Raw genomic sequence first — 14,085 nt, 5'->3', positions numbered from 1 at the left:
GCAGTAGACTAGGGCCTTAAAACTGAACAAAAAAAGCAGTTTCCCTCTTATTCTTTTAACACAGAAATCCACCTGTATTTGAAGCTGTTGTGCTTTAGTAAGTGGGGCGGAAAAGTAACTGGGTTTTGGAACCTTCCATAAACCTAACAGTTCACAAGCAGCAGCCTGCCCTTGGCAGCAATTCTGGGCATGAGCTGAGTGCCATGGAGCAGGCTGCGAGGGGGCTGCCATGGTGGCAGCGTCGTTCAGCTGAGATAGGATCTCTCGTGCTTGTGGGAAGCTGGCCACTGCATGTGGGTCCAGGGCTAGGGCCCAAGACACTGGCTAATAGAGGAGCTGCAGAAGTGGCAAGCTGGGGTGAGAAGATAAATGGCAGGGCGTGGTTGCTTTGAAACACCTGCATCTCAGACAAGCTTTGAGACGTGCCACGAGGTCTGCAAGCGTGCCCTGCCTCCCCATGGCACTGCCTCCCCGTGGCACTGCCTCTCACGGCTTAAATGAGTAAGCACTGCGACCTTCAGTACAGAAAGCATGTGTAAAAGCAACCAGACATGGTGTGGAGGATGTGTCAGCTGCTGGCGGAGGGTTGTTTTTTTTTTTTTTGCAGTGAAGTGTTTCAGATGGTATAGATCAGACAACATAGATGGCATCCTGGTGCCCCAGAGCAGATTTAGTGCAAGTCTGTTTGACTTGGGTGTGTGCAGTCCAGCAGTGTCCGAGTTCACTCCTGGGAGGATGAGTCCTCACCTTGGAGCAATGGGTGCTGAGGAAAGCAGTGCCATCCCTATGGCCTGTTGGCAAGGCAGAAATGGCAGTGATTTAAAAAATAAGTAAATTAAAAATCCCTTTTTCCTGCATGAATTTGGTTCTGGTGATCCCTCTGTCGTGCAGTATGCTGCAGTGAGTGCTGCCAACATTTCTCATTCTATAGATACTTTAAAGTGAAATAAATGAGAGCAAAATTTCCTACAGGGCCAAAGGCAATGAATTGTGCCACTCCAGGGACGCAGAATCACATTGCAGGACCTGAGCTACACCGGCTGCTTGGCTGCTGTCCATCTGGTTCACCATTCCTGCTTCCCATGTTGTCGGCACTAGATGGAGATCAGTCTGTGCAGCGGAGGATCGCGTCTCTCTTCAGTCATTCTGACTTCCTCAGATGAAAGACAGTATATAAATACAGCTATTCTTAGTCTGGCAAGATGTGCTTCAGTGCTAACGCTTGCTTTAGTCTGTGTATTGGCCTGATGATAAAAAGATAAACAGAAGATTGCTTGTGTGAACTTGACATGTCTGTGCTGAAGGGGTGAGTTTCATCTCTTTGGAGCTTTCTAGCTAACGCTGAGGTAACAGAACTACAGAAGATCACACGGTGATATTTTGTGGCAAGCAGTTCCTAGGAGTGATATTCCAATGAAAATAGCTCTCATGCCAACAGAAACTCATTTCATTTATGTGTTTAGAAGCAGCACAGGATCCCTCATTGAATATTTTCCATAGACTAAAATTTCCTAACTTTAAAAAAATAGGTGGTTTGGGTTTTTTTTTTTTCTTTCTCCTATGCAGCTTTACAAGAGAAATAGTTTTATCTGTTTTCAGACGCAGTCACTGTAGCTGAAGGAAGCCTCAGTTTATGCAGACCAGTGTCCATCCCTGTGACAGTGGGCACCTCCCCTGAGTAGAAAGATGGGCACCACACCGTGTTCCCAGTAACCAGTCCTGCCCTGCCGTGTCCTGCCTGCAGAGCAGGGTCTGTCTCCTGTGTGAGGGACGGGTGGGAGCTGGGATGTGGGGTGCTATGGCAAAGGGCATGACTTTTGAGAGTGCTGGGTGGGCACCTTGGGCTGCCCAGGCAGATCCTTCCCATGGCAGGAGGCTCAGCTCACCCTCTGCAATAACCACTTTCCACTACACGCTGCAGCATCCTCTTTTCCTCTTCCTCTGGGCCTTTCTTCCCCCATACAGAGACAGCAAGCTAGAGAGTAAGAGAAGAAACTGCTACCCCTTTTGGTAACTGAGCTTTTGCACTGTTCTCTCCATGTTCCATATTTTGGCAGTGCTGGGAGAGCAGCCAGAGCAAAGAGTGTGTGTGTAGCTTGTCTCTGTGTTTCTCTACATGCTTAGGAAGCATGATAATTTGAAATCTAACCAAGCCAACTTTCCCATTTCTATTGTTAGGTAAATAACAAAGACGGGCAGGTTTCTTTTCAATTTGCTCAGGGCAAGCACATTTCTGCCCCTCTTTGTAAAGACAGTTCCCTTTGGGAAATGTTAAGTTGCTTTTGGTGTGTGACAGCCAAGGTCTCATCATCCTCCTGGCTTCATAAAGGGGTTTTCTGAGCTACTGCCATTTGCCGCTCTGGTGCTGAGCGGGTCCCCTGCAGGCTCTCGTGGCAGCTGCCAGAGTCATCTTGGGAGGTTTGTACGCAGGGCTGGTGGGCTCTCCGCTCTCTGTTTTCTCCTGTTAGACTTGCCAGTTCCTCAAAGAACGCTGCCTCTCCATAGCTCCTCTCCTTCTGTTTGGGTAGAAGGATGGAGAGTGCTCCCAAGACTCGTAGGAAGGAGTTAGTCTAAAGTGGAAGACGTTTTGGATGTGAGGGGGAAAAACCTGCAAAACCGTTTTGATGAGAAAGGCAGAAGTCTACCTTTGAGTAGCATTGGCTTATCTTCCGTTCCTTTGCGTGCATTTTGGACAGGTTAAGTTGCAGTGTTGGAGAATAACCTTTGAGTGAAATACCGCTTAGAGCAGCACACAAAGACATGAGGTTTAGGACGGTATCTCTCTGAAGATCAGTTTCAGTCTTCAAACCTGTTTCAACTTCATTTTGTGATCTGGAGGCTGCCTTAAGCAGTGAGGTGGCTGCTCTTCTCACTTTGCAGATTTCCGAGCACTTGAAATTACTTGATATGATGAACTGCTAGACTGGTATTTATTAGTCTTTCTTTGTGAGTAAAACTCACAAAGAAGAAATGGTGGTTGATCATTCTCACACGGAAAAACTGCCTGGTTTATGTTTTATAACTAACATATTTAATCATAATGAAATTATGTTGGACTGCCCCTACAAGGGCGCGTGTCCACCTCTGCTCACCACGGCCCCTTGCTAGAAGGCTGGAGACTATCAGTGCTTTGATCTAGGCTTGGATCCTTCCTCAGATGCCTTCCAGCTCGTAAATCACCTAGTTTGATACAAGCAGTTTTATGAAGGCTATAAAAAGAAGTTCCGTTTTAGATCCTCTACTTGCTATTAAACCAGTTGAATTTAAATTAAATTTTTTTTAGTTAAAAATCATTTAGATATGTTATTTCCAAGGGACTTCTGGGGCAATATTACTTTTCAAAAAATCCCACATTACTCTGACAGTACTTTTATAGCATTAGAAGTTAGTGGAGTGGCACTGATCTGAAGTTCAGTGCTCAAGCAGGCTTGGGAAACAGAAGATGATATAACACACCAGGCAAAGGGACAGGAAAAGAGTCTGGGGAACAAACCCTTTGTGGTTTTGTTGGGTTTTGGTTTTTTCCTTTTTTCCAAACTACTTTTATGCTTTACGGGCTTTCAATTGCTGCGTGAGTCTACAAAATATAGCTTGGGGATCACATTCGCTATTGAACAAATGCTAGTTGTAGGATGTTGGTGGAGTAATCTGCCATTGATAAAAACACTCTTGAGAGCAGCCAGCCCTCTCCTATGTTGTGAAGACATGTGGGCTTTGGACCAGCTGGAGAAGCTTGACTGGATAAAAACAAAATCACTTTTTGTGAATATTCTCACCTGGGTGTCCTGACACAGCCTTCTCCAGAAAAATTAAGGTTAAATACAACTGCTCTTTAAGGACTGCGCTTAATTGCATCTTTTTTTTTTTTTTCAATTCACAGAAGAGAGTAGCACTGAAAATATAATTTTTAAAGGCATTACTTTTGGTGGTTTTGTTTAGTACTTGATTTTTTAAAATTTTTTTTATTTTTCCACTAGGATGATGCTTGTTTGGCTTTACAGTATAACTGAGTCCCTGGGAGGAGACCTGGGTATGTGAGGCATTCACATTCACATTCCCACTGCTTTTCTGTGTATTAAGAATAACATCAAGAGAGAAGAAATCTCTTTTGTTGTGCTGTCTGAAAATAGAAATTGTGAACTTGTGTATTGACTCAGGAAGGGTTTTGTTTTTAAAATGTCAAATGCTTTTCAGTTTTATTCATCAACAAAATTGTTGAGCACCTTCTCAAGCTGCAAGAAGTTTTTCATTGCTTTTGTCCTGGCATAAAAATAGAACCAACTGGAGATTCTCCAGAGGTAACGGTAAATTTCATAAAGGAGCCTGTATGTAAAATTATGATTTAGAAAGAACTGTAGTCTTAGCTGCAGGTCAAAGGCAGAATTTAAGTGTACTATTTAAATGTAAGTTCATCTTGAAAAGCGGTGAATTGAAAGTGACACCTTCTTGCTCAAAAGATCTGCTCTTTTTGTGCTAAAATTTTTGACTATTGTAATAGCCCTGTAAAACCAACACAGCTGGGCTCTCTTCCTTCTTTCTCTTTTTTTCAGAAATTTCAAGTATGCTTAGACAGGCTGCTCTTATTTACATATATGATAGGCAAAATTTAGACAAATTTTTATATATAAATTCACTTTTGGCCAACAAAGAAGTGGCGCTGGTGGGAAGAAAGTAGTCCAATTTAATTTTCAGATTGTGTGCTCTGAGTTTGCTGCCATGAATGACATGAGCAAAGTGAGTCTGTGGGTTCCGCCACTCCCCATTATTACAGCTGATTTTCATAAACTGACTTCTGTTTCCTTTACTGAGAAAATTACGTTGATTTCTTTCTGTAAGTGGAAGTCTCGCCCTGCCTGAGTGTGATGGACCTCAACCACTGACCAAGCATTGGCAGGAGTGAATCCTGTCTCCCTAGCCCTGGCAGATCAAACTTCTTCCCCACCCACACATACGAGAGTCCCTATACACTTTTCCTCTCTGCCTGCTCCATATGTGTGCTTATTCCTTTGAAGATTAGAAAATTGTCTTTTCCAAGTACTTAGTGATAAATGAGTTGAAGACAAAGGTACCGCTTCATTAGTCCTGGCTTTAAATATCATAGCCTTGTGTGATGGGCCACAGTTGCTGCGACCTAGTAATTTTTAGGCAGCTAGTGCGTTTCCTCAGTCTTGCGCTGTGCTTGCAATAGAGCTGCTGACAACCAGTGCCATAACCTCAGCAGCACTGAGAGGTGGCTTTTTGTCTTGAAGGAGAAAAAAATAAACAAACCTGCTTTGGCTGAGAGTCACAGAACAGTGGAAAGGGATATCTGGAGACAATTTCCTTCCAACAGTAGATCAGATCAGCCATGACTTTGTCTGGCTATATCTTGGAAACCTCTGTGAGAGGCTGTTACAAAGCTTCTCTGAGTAACCTCTTCCAGTGCTGCATTGCCCTCCTAGTGAAGATGTTTTTCCCAATATTGAACCTGAACCAAGGGAGTGAGTCTGTGGGTTTCAACTCCTTGTTATGTTGTTGGGAACTACTGGGCAGTGCTTGGCTCCATCATCTCTGTCACTGCCTTCCAGCATGCTGGATGAAACCAGTCCAGCTCCTTTGACCTCTCCTTGTAGAACTGTGCCCAAGATCCCCAACCATCCTGCAGACCATCTGCTTGAATGTCTCTGGTTTCTCCCCATCTCTCTTGAAGTGGGATGCTCAGAGCTGGACATCCTATTCCAGTAAAGCCTCACCAGCTTGAGTAGAAGAGGTTAATAAATTTGTTGTTTTCTTTTTTTTTTCCATTTTTTTTGCACTGACCCCATTTTTAGTGAGTCCTGGTGTCAATTTTGCCATATTTACACAGAGAGGGCACCACTGGCTTGTATCGAGCCTGGTGCTCCCCGTTGCCCTTTTTGGAGAACATCAGCCGCGTTTTCCCAGCCTGTGCTGGCCCATAGGGTTGTCCTGCACTGGGTGCAGTACTCTAAGCTTCTCCTTGCTGCACTTCAAGAGGCTTTTTCTTCCCTATCCTGGAGATTGTAGGGCCTCTGGAATGAGGCTTTGCCATCTTAGCCATACCACTGGTTTAGTGTTGTGCACAGGCTTGCAAAGGGTATGCGCTCTATCATCGCGTCTGCATGAAAAGCTTTAAATAAAAAGGCCAGTATAATACTTTGTACCTTAAAGTGCTGTGGTTTTTGCAGTCACAAATTGCACTGATGGTAATGTAAATTTTCAGATAGTGGGCTAATTGTAAAAGCAGGAGCTCAGAGCATTTTGGAGGAAAGATTGTAGGGGATTTAGCAGGGGATTGTGAAGAGTTTATGGAGAGGGTTTCCACAGAAAATTTATTAAATTATAATAATCCAGACTTCTGGGTGTGATTATCTTTCCTGGTTTTACTTTTTCTGTTCATTACTGTTTGTTCAGTTGTTCTTGATTGCCATAGTTACAAACCTGAAGCAGTTCCTGGGAAGAAAAATCTCCAACTAAGTCTTGGAGCTGTTTTAAGGAGAAAATGGTAAAAGTTGGTGATGAAATAGGTAGATAAGAATCATACACTGCTGTCAGATTGGGGAATTAAAATGTATTTTCAAATCATACACTTTATATACAGTTTATTTAGCGGAACTTGTTCTTTCTCACGCATGTTTCATATGCAAAGTAATGTGAAAGGTGCAAAAAAAAAAGGTTAACTCAAACTGAAAAGGCTGCAAGTTTCTGAATGATTGAGGCAGTAGCAAATAATGTTTTGAAAACCTACTGTTTTGGAAATCTCTTCCTCTTGCCCCTCTGCAGATAATGGCGAAGACGATGATAAAAACCTTTCTTTGCCTCTGAGATCCTTGCGTACCTCAGCTGGGATCACAGTTTTAGTGCTAAAAAGTTTTAAAATGCTTGTACATTAGGCCCAGTATTAGCTACGTGCAGCTGCCCACTTGCACAATCAATCATTTCTATGGAAATCAATTGATGGCAAACTGTATTTTCAGAACTGGCCCGTTTCTTTTTAATTTGCTCCAGACAGAAGGTAATTTCTTTTCACATTTTGAATAAAGGGAACATCTGCCCCAGAATGACGACTTGATTACAACCAATTGTAGACCATTTTTACAGCTTTTTTTAAAGGGTGCAGAAATAGATTTCTTGATGTGAAAGTGTTTCTGGCTAGAGCATGAACCATGCCAACATAACGATAGGTTTAAATTGCGACAAGGAAACCTTTAGTTTAGACTCAGAGCCAAACTTGCAAATGGCATAAGGGTAGTGACTGAGAAGGCTTGAGGCATATTCAGAGAAGTTTCGTGAAGCGTACAGTACAGGCTAAAAGGAATTCTCTAAGGAATGAGGGGGATAGAGATGGTCCAGTCTTCCAGCTGGGAGCAAGGAGTATATCAGACAGGTGCTCACTATTTTTCTGTGATGCGGGGCTTGCCTCCCTGATTCCCCTCCTCCAAGAAAGAATGAGAAGACAGGCAGAAGAATTTCATACATATGTCGCATTATATCTTTGATAGAAATACAGAGATGTAGAAATACATTTAATCACATACAGTCTTTCATGCCATATTTGACGGAGTTCCTTTGGTTTTCATGTGCAAAAACAGGTTTAAAATTGCAGGAGAAAACCATGCCGATTCCTCAGCAAAGATAATCAGAAAATGTTTGTTGCTCAAGGAATTGCTGGTACCCAAGATACTCTGTTGGGGTGCTATACTGAGCAGCCTGTCCTCCACGAAAGAGAAGGCCCTGCTCTTTCGTGGAGGACACACTGCTCAGTATACCACTGTCCTGTGTAGCAGCCCCGACCAGTGTATAATGCTTACAGGAAGGAGGATTCACTATTATCGCAGCCTGGCCAAACTGTTCAAAGCAAATGAGCGCTGACAGTGACTTTCTGTAAGATTTACAGAAGGAAAAAGCACTGTCAGACTTTTGGCCAGATACTGCCTTTTAAGTCTCAGATACTTTCTAAGTTAGAAAGAAGATTTTGAGTAGTTATTTCTATGTTTGGCCATTAGCAACAACTTTCTGATCACATTGACAAAAAGAAAACTGGTGCAGCAATGACAAAACCTGATTTTTAGTGGCATTCCAGTGATCTGGGTAGCTTTCCTCTGGCAAGTCTTTCACATTTAGTATATACCGTCAAGGCTAATGCTTCTCTTGGTGTCACTCCGTCACTTTGGTAATGCTGGTTCTTTCCCAATATGTTTCTCCTTTTGTCTTTAAAGGGAAGAAAAATATGGAACAAGTTCACATTCACTGGAAAAACATTGTCCTCCCTCCTGCACCCTCCCTGCCATGGTCAAGTTCACCCTACTGCTGTGTTGGGGATAATGCTGTTGGCCTCCTGTGAGGCAAGTGGGAGCGGAGGAAGAGGCATTCTTCCACCACAGGCAGTCCCATCATGTAGCACGAGGCTTAAAGACAGGACATAGTTCAATAACCTTTTTCAGATGTGTTTTCTCACGAAACTCTTTTGCAGCAAAGTAATAAAAGACGGCATCCAGGCAGCAGTTCAGGTTGGCTAATATCATTGACACCTGAATGAAGAAGCTGATGCTTTTTTTCAGACTGCAGTCCACTATCACATGCTGTCTTACCAGGCACTGTAGGCAGATAGCAAGGTGGATGGGTGTGAAGCACACCAAAAACACCACTAGGTTGATGATAATGACTCGTAAGGAGCCACTGCCTTCTACCTTCTTTTTAGCTTGACTTTTGTGATTCAGAAGAATCAAGATGTTTTGGGCAGAGCAGAAAACCATCACTGTGAGTGGGATCAGAAATCCAAAGACTTCCAGAGAAACAATGATGGGGGTGCTCCATGCAACCTGTTCTGACATGTTGTAAAAGCATTTCAAATAATTTTTCTCTTGAAAAATATACATTGGGCTGCTGTAAAGCCAAGTGACTGCCCAGATGAAGCAGCAACTCAAGATAGCCCATTTGGGGGACTGGTTAGCTCGCCCTTCAAATGGATGTTTTATGCAGATATATCTGTCGACAGTAATGCAGACAATGATGAAGATGCTGCCATACATGTTGATGAAATAGAGAGACTCTATGAATGAGCACAGAAGTCCGGGTGCTTCTGTGGTAGAGTAGTACAGCTTGAGCGGGAGCGAGAGAATCAGCAAGACGTCTGCAAGTGCAAGATTGATCATGTAAACTGAGGTTTTGGTCTGTTTCTTCCAAAAACAGCAGAATACGGAGAGGGCTAGGGCATTGAGAACCAGCCCAAGAATGAAAGTGGGGATGGAGATCCCCAGCTGCAGGGTCTTTGCCAATCTGTCAATATCTGTAAAATTGCATTCCTTGCTGCTGTTGGTCATTTCTCCCCTAAAATGACAGAGAGAACAGGTTGGAAATGTGTAACGCTCTCAGTTAATGCCTTGATATATCAGAGCAAGATACTTTCAAACACAACTTTGGGCTTTTTTTGTTTTGAGCTATACACTTAATCAGTCTTTGTCAATCCTCATTTCAAGCACCGAGCTTTCTATTTTCAATTTCAGTGGATTGATCTGTTATAAAGAAGCCTGATTCTCAATGGCAGGTGGTCAGCATCCATAGATACCATGCCCTTTAAGATAATCCCATGTCGATATTGAAGAGACTGACCCATTCAAACGTATGTTTTCAAAATCTAAAAACCTTTAGTACACTGGCTAACCCTAGGAACTTGTACATCTATTGAAACTTCTGTAACACACGCGTTCGGTTCCTTCCCTACACAGAAATTAATGAAATTATTGTTCTGTATTAAGGCAGCTCAAATTGATTGCTGGGATTTTACTCTTATATCCATGATTCCCTGTGCATGAGTACCTTTTGCTGATATGCTTTCACTACACCTGTATTTATATGGATAATTTAATTTCATGTAGTACTTGTATCCGATGCAGCTTTTTAGAAGGTCATCTTAAGAAGACTGATCTTTTATCTAGGTGAAAATTGAGTAAGCGCATCTTCTAACTCGTGTTTAACTTTCAGCATTGGTTAAAATTTGGGTTTGCAAGTACTTTAAATTTTAACTGATTATCTTAGATAATCTGGCAAAGATTAGCAAATGGAAGGCATGACATCTTAATAATACAGTTCTTTACAAAAGTATAATTCGTGTGGAGTGTTATCACTATTCTTAAAAATATACATATGCTTTAACAAACTATGCCTTAAAAGTGCTTTTTGATAACCTCTTTAAATCAAAATCACAAAAAATCCTAGTGAAGGAGAAGAAATTGGCAGTTAAAGTTTCCAGTCCAGCTCAGCTGATCAAGTAGGTCAAAAGAAATTTTAGGAGTAAAAGGCGTTTTAAGGAGAACTTGATCAAGAGGTGAATCTCTGCTTTGGAGGGCCAAAAGTGACAGGTAGCTCATAAGCACAATCAAATGGAGCTGAACTATGCTAAAGAAACCAAAAAACAATTAGAGAAAGATTTTTTTTTTGTTTGTTTACATAGCTAAAATAAAATATAAAAAAAGAGAGAAAGAAATGGAGAACAATTAGATCTGCTAATTTTAACTGAGGACATGGCCTTGAGTTTTGCTAAATCTTGTATCTCAGCTTTTCATAGAGATGCTGATATTGTGCTGGAGATCAGAGGTGGGGTGACTTACAGGAATAGGTGAGTGATAATGGAAATAACTGTATCTGAACACAGAATAGACTCAGAGCTTAATTTGCTTGTATTAGGGAAAACAGTTTATTTCCAGCTCAGACTACAGAAAGAAGAGCCATGTAAAGTCCAACCCAGTAATTGTTACGAAGTATGTATGTTACTAGCGTATCTGGGAAAGGATCAATCTAATCTAGTCTATCCTGTTGAAGGAAAGAGTGTCAAATGTGATTAAAGCAATTCTATAACTGTTGAGTCAAAGCTTTGTACAGATTTTTAAGGAAAACTACTGAGTAAAGCTTTGACAGATGTTGCCAGACCATTACCATCTTTGGTGATGTATCTGCTTTTTCAGATAAGGGAAAGGCTGAAGGTTGAAGGCTCTTGCATTTCAGTAAAGTGTACTAGAAATAACTAAATAGCACTGGAAAACCTGGGGGTTAGAACAAGGACCGTTAAGTAGGTGAGGAAATGGTTGCAGGAAGGCTGATGAGGACTCCAAACAGGCTGGATGCAAGTTACTGAGGGAATGCACAAATTCACAGAGTCCACTCCTTGGCAGTGTTTCCCCCAGTGACCCCACTGTAGGAGCGAGCGTGACCTGCGGGGAGGTGCTGTCGGTCAGGGGATGGATCCCACTTCCAGAGAACTGGACTGAGCTGCATGAGTGGAATTGCTGCAGCTTTGTGAACTTAGGAAATAGCAAAAGGAAATCGGATTGTTATTGGGGGATTTATCTGTCAGATATGAGAACAAAAAAAAAAACACCTTGGTTTGTTAGTCAATCCGGGATTGAGTCAATCCCTCTGAGCCAGCTGCTTACAAAATCAGGTGATTGTGGTACATGAGAGGTGAGATAATTCCATTACAGGTGGAGATGCATTGGTGCCACATGTACAAGGGATTAGTGTAGGCAGACGCAGCTATCACCTGCAGGCTGGACAGGTAAGAAGAAATAGGAGTTTTGTGCTATTGTGTGAACCTGTGTCCTGTGACAAAGAGCATCCATTTAGCTGGGTGAAATCCAGGTGACATTAAACATTTTGGGGGAGTGACAATCCCTGTTAATCCAGGACTTCATGTGCTATATAAATGTATCAGAAAATTGCTTGTGATGTATCTTAAAAGTATGAGTTTTGATTCTACTTTTATTCATTTTCTATTTCACTGAATGCTTTTTTTTTTTTTTTTAGAATTCATTAGTACAAAGTTACGTATAGCATTACTGCTGAAAATGGTTAATGTCAAGAAGATGTTACCCAGCCTTTAAACTGGTAATTTCAAGTACTCCGATGGAGCGCCTGATTCTCAAAAACTTGATATTTTTTTATCATTTTGCCTCCCCTCAAATTTAAATTTCACATCTTGAGTAATCCAAGGGAATTGTTTGCAAACAGTTCACACTCAGTAACATGTTAGCCCCAAATTAGTTTAATTGACAAATAACCTTGCAGTTGTTTCATAAGCATCATCTTTACTGCATTGTGTAAATTATTAATAAAAATACTGATGATACTGAATCTGAAAGATACTGAACTGTAATAAATGCATCTTTCCTGTATAGTAGAGACTGATTAGTATCTTAGTGGGTACTCACTAATCATATAGAAGTTTCATACAGATCATGTTTCCTTTGTTTTTTGCTTATGAGAATTTCTTTAGAGATAGTGTTTGAAGCCGGTTTCCCCCTCCTACACTCTGTCCCCCACTGCTGTCAGTGTGTCACAGAAGAAAATTAAATTACTTCTATTTCAGTCATTCTCAGATGAATCTCTGCAGATTGTTACTTACCGCTGCGTTGTCTTCTGGGTGCTTGCAAAGAGATCTTTGGTGGGTGATTCCAATATTTTCCAAATACTGAAACCAGGCTTAGTGATGCACCATTTCCCAACTCCTCCTTTTCCACTCTCTTAAGAGATAGTGACCACGTTTGCTCTTTTCTCGTCTTCTGAAGAAAATTCCTCTGTCCTCCAAGAATTTCCTGAAGGAATTGCCTGCAGCTCTAGGATTGTTTCAGACAAGTTCTAGAAGCCAAAAGGTAACATAAGAACCTGTAATTAACACTACTCAAGGGAGTCTGTCTTAGCTGGTCCAGACCCTGTGTCATCACTGCTCCATTGGTTCTCCATTTCTCCTCCTGAGTGAGGATTTTCCACGTCCTATGGACTAGTTAAATGTTCATTGGGTTTACTGATAGCAGGGGCCTTGTGGTTAAGCTAGCGGCAAAGGTCTACTGGAAATGGAACAGCAAGGTTTTACAGTATTAGCTTTGCTACATTTTTTTGCAGCACAGCAGGATGCATGAATGGTTTTCTCTTTGTAGATCAGATCTAGGTTTGTCTGGCTCTGGTTGAGATTGACACAAGTCTGTATGTTAGCACAGATTGGGGATGGCAGATTGAGGATATTCTTATCCATGAAAGCTTCATTATCAGGAACATCCTCATCATAAAATGTATAACTTACTGTACATGTACGTGTAGCTTTAATAAAAAGGAACTGATAATCAGATGACAGAACACAGCAAACCAATCATTCTTAATCTAGCTGCGCTGCAAAAGAGGAATAAGGAAAATTCAGGTCACTGCTTCAGCAAGGACTTTTGCAGCGTTTACCATAATTACTCTCCTAATCAATACAAACCAAGTAATGTTACTGCTATGAAGCAGACTTTATTTGTATCTATTTTCTAGAACATTATTCATGTTAGATATAAATTATCCTCTTGTGGAGGCACAGGAGAAGAGTAAGATGGCTCAGTGCAATGAACAGCAGTAAGTCCCACATCTGCCATACATTTCATCTGTAGTTGGATAATTTCTTATCATTTTATTCTGAGTATTTTGATTGCAACAGAATATATTTATGCTTATCACTAAAGCTGAAATCTTTCTTTCTGCTCTAAGCTAAGCAACACTACATCTTTGATCTAACTGTTTGATCTTTATAAGAAATAATCATCTAACTAGCTTAAAAATAGTGCTCTACAATCAACACTACTATTAAATTATTGGGGAAAAAAAAAGTTATTCGTTAAAATATGAATTACTTTACCTGTACCCCAGCAGGCAGAGCAGCAGTATTGCTTCAGTCCGAGTTGTTCTATAAAACACGAGAGCATTTGCTTACATAGCATACCCTACCAGTACTCTTACTAAATGGCATAACCACATCCTTCTTTTCTTCTCTCTTTTTTTTCTTTTTTTTCCTATTTCGAAACACAGTCTGTGTTTCTTTATATAGACAAGTGAAGGTGAAAGAGTGTAAAGACTTCAATTCTCAACTGTTTCCAGTTAGTAGTCAATGTAGGGTGGGGAGCAGTTTGTCTCTAATGGGTTTGGACTGGACTTTATCTGGTGTGAAGCAGCTGAGAGCTTTTATGGGCTTATGGTTTCTACCTCCAAATTTCCAATTTTTCCTTGAGCTGGAGGGGAGATGGGGAAGTGGAAAGTTGTGGGAGAGGCTGCCATAGAAATAGG

The 14,085-nt window shown here is 41.4% G+C and overlaps 1 protein-coding gene across 1 annotated transcript; it reads right to left on the bottom strand.

The window, feature by feature from the left end:
• Positions 1-6,668: 6,668 nt before the first annotated feature.
• GPR55 (G protein-coupled receptor 55) lies at positions 6,669-13,741 on the bottom strand. Its single transcript, XM_054206069.1, has 3 exons — positions 13,661-13,741; positions 12,398-12,630; positions 6,669-9,327 (listed from the first exon to the last, which is right to left on the bottom strand). The coding sequence occupies exon 3, from the start codon at positions 9,318-9,320 to the stop codon at positions 8,391-8,393; it is 930 nt and encodes a 309-aa protein (XP_054062044.1). The 5' UTR covers positions 9,321-9,327; positions 12,398-12,630; positions 13,661-13,741; the 3' UTR covers positions 6,669-8,390.
• Positions 13,742-14,085: the final 344 nt, after the last annotated feature.

Source organism: Rissa tridactyla, chromosome 6, assembly GCF_028500815.1.
Source record: "Rissa tridactyla isolate bRisTri1 chromosome 6, bRisTri1.patW.cur.20221130, whole genome shotgun sequence".
Lineage (NCBI taxonomy): Eukaryota > Metazoa > Chordata > Aves > Charadriiformes > Laridae > Rissa > Rissa tridactyla.
This window is presented reverse-complemented; position numbering and strand designations above follow the sequence as displayed.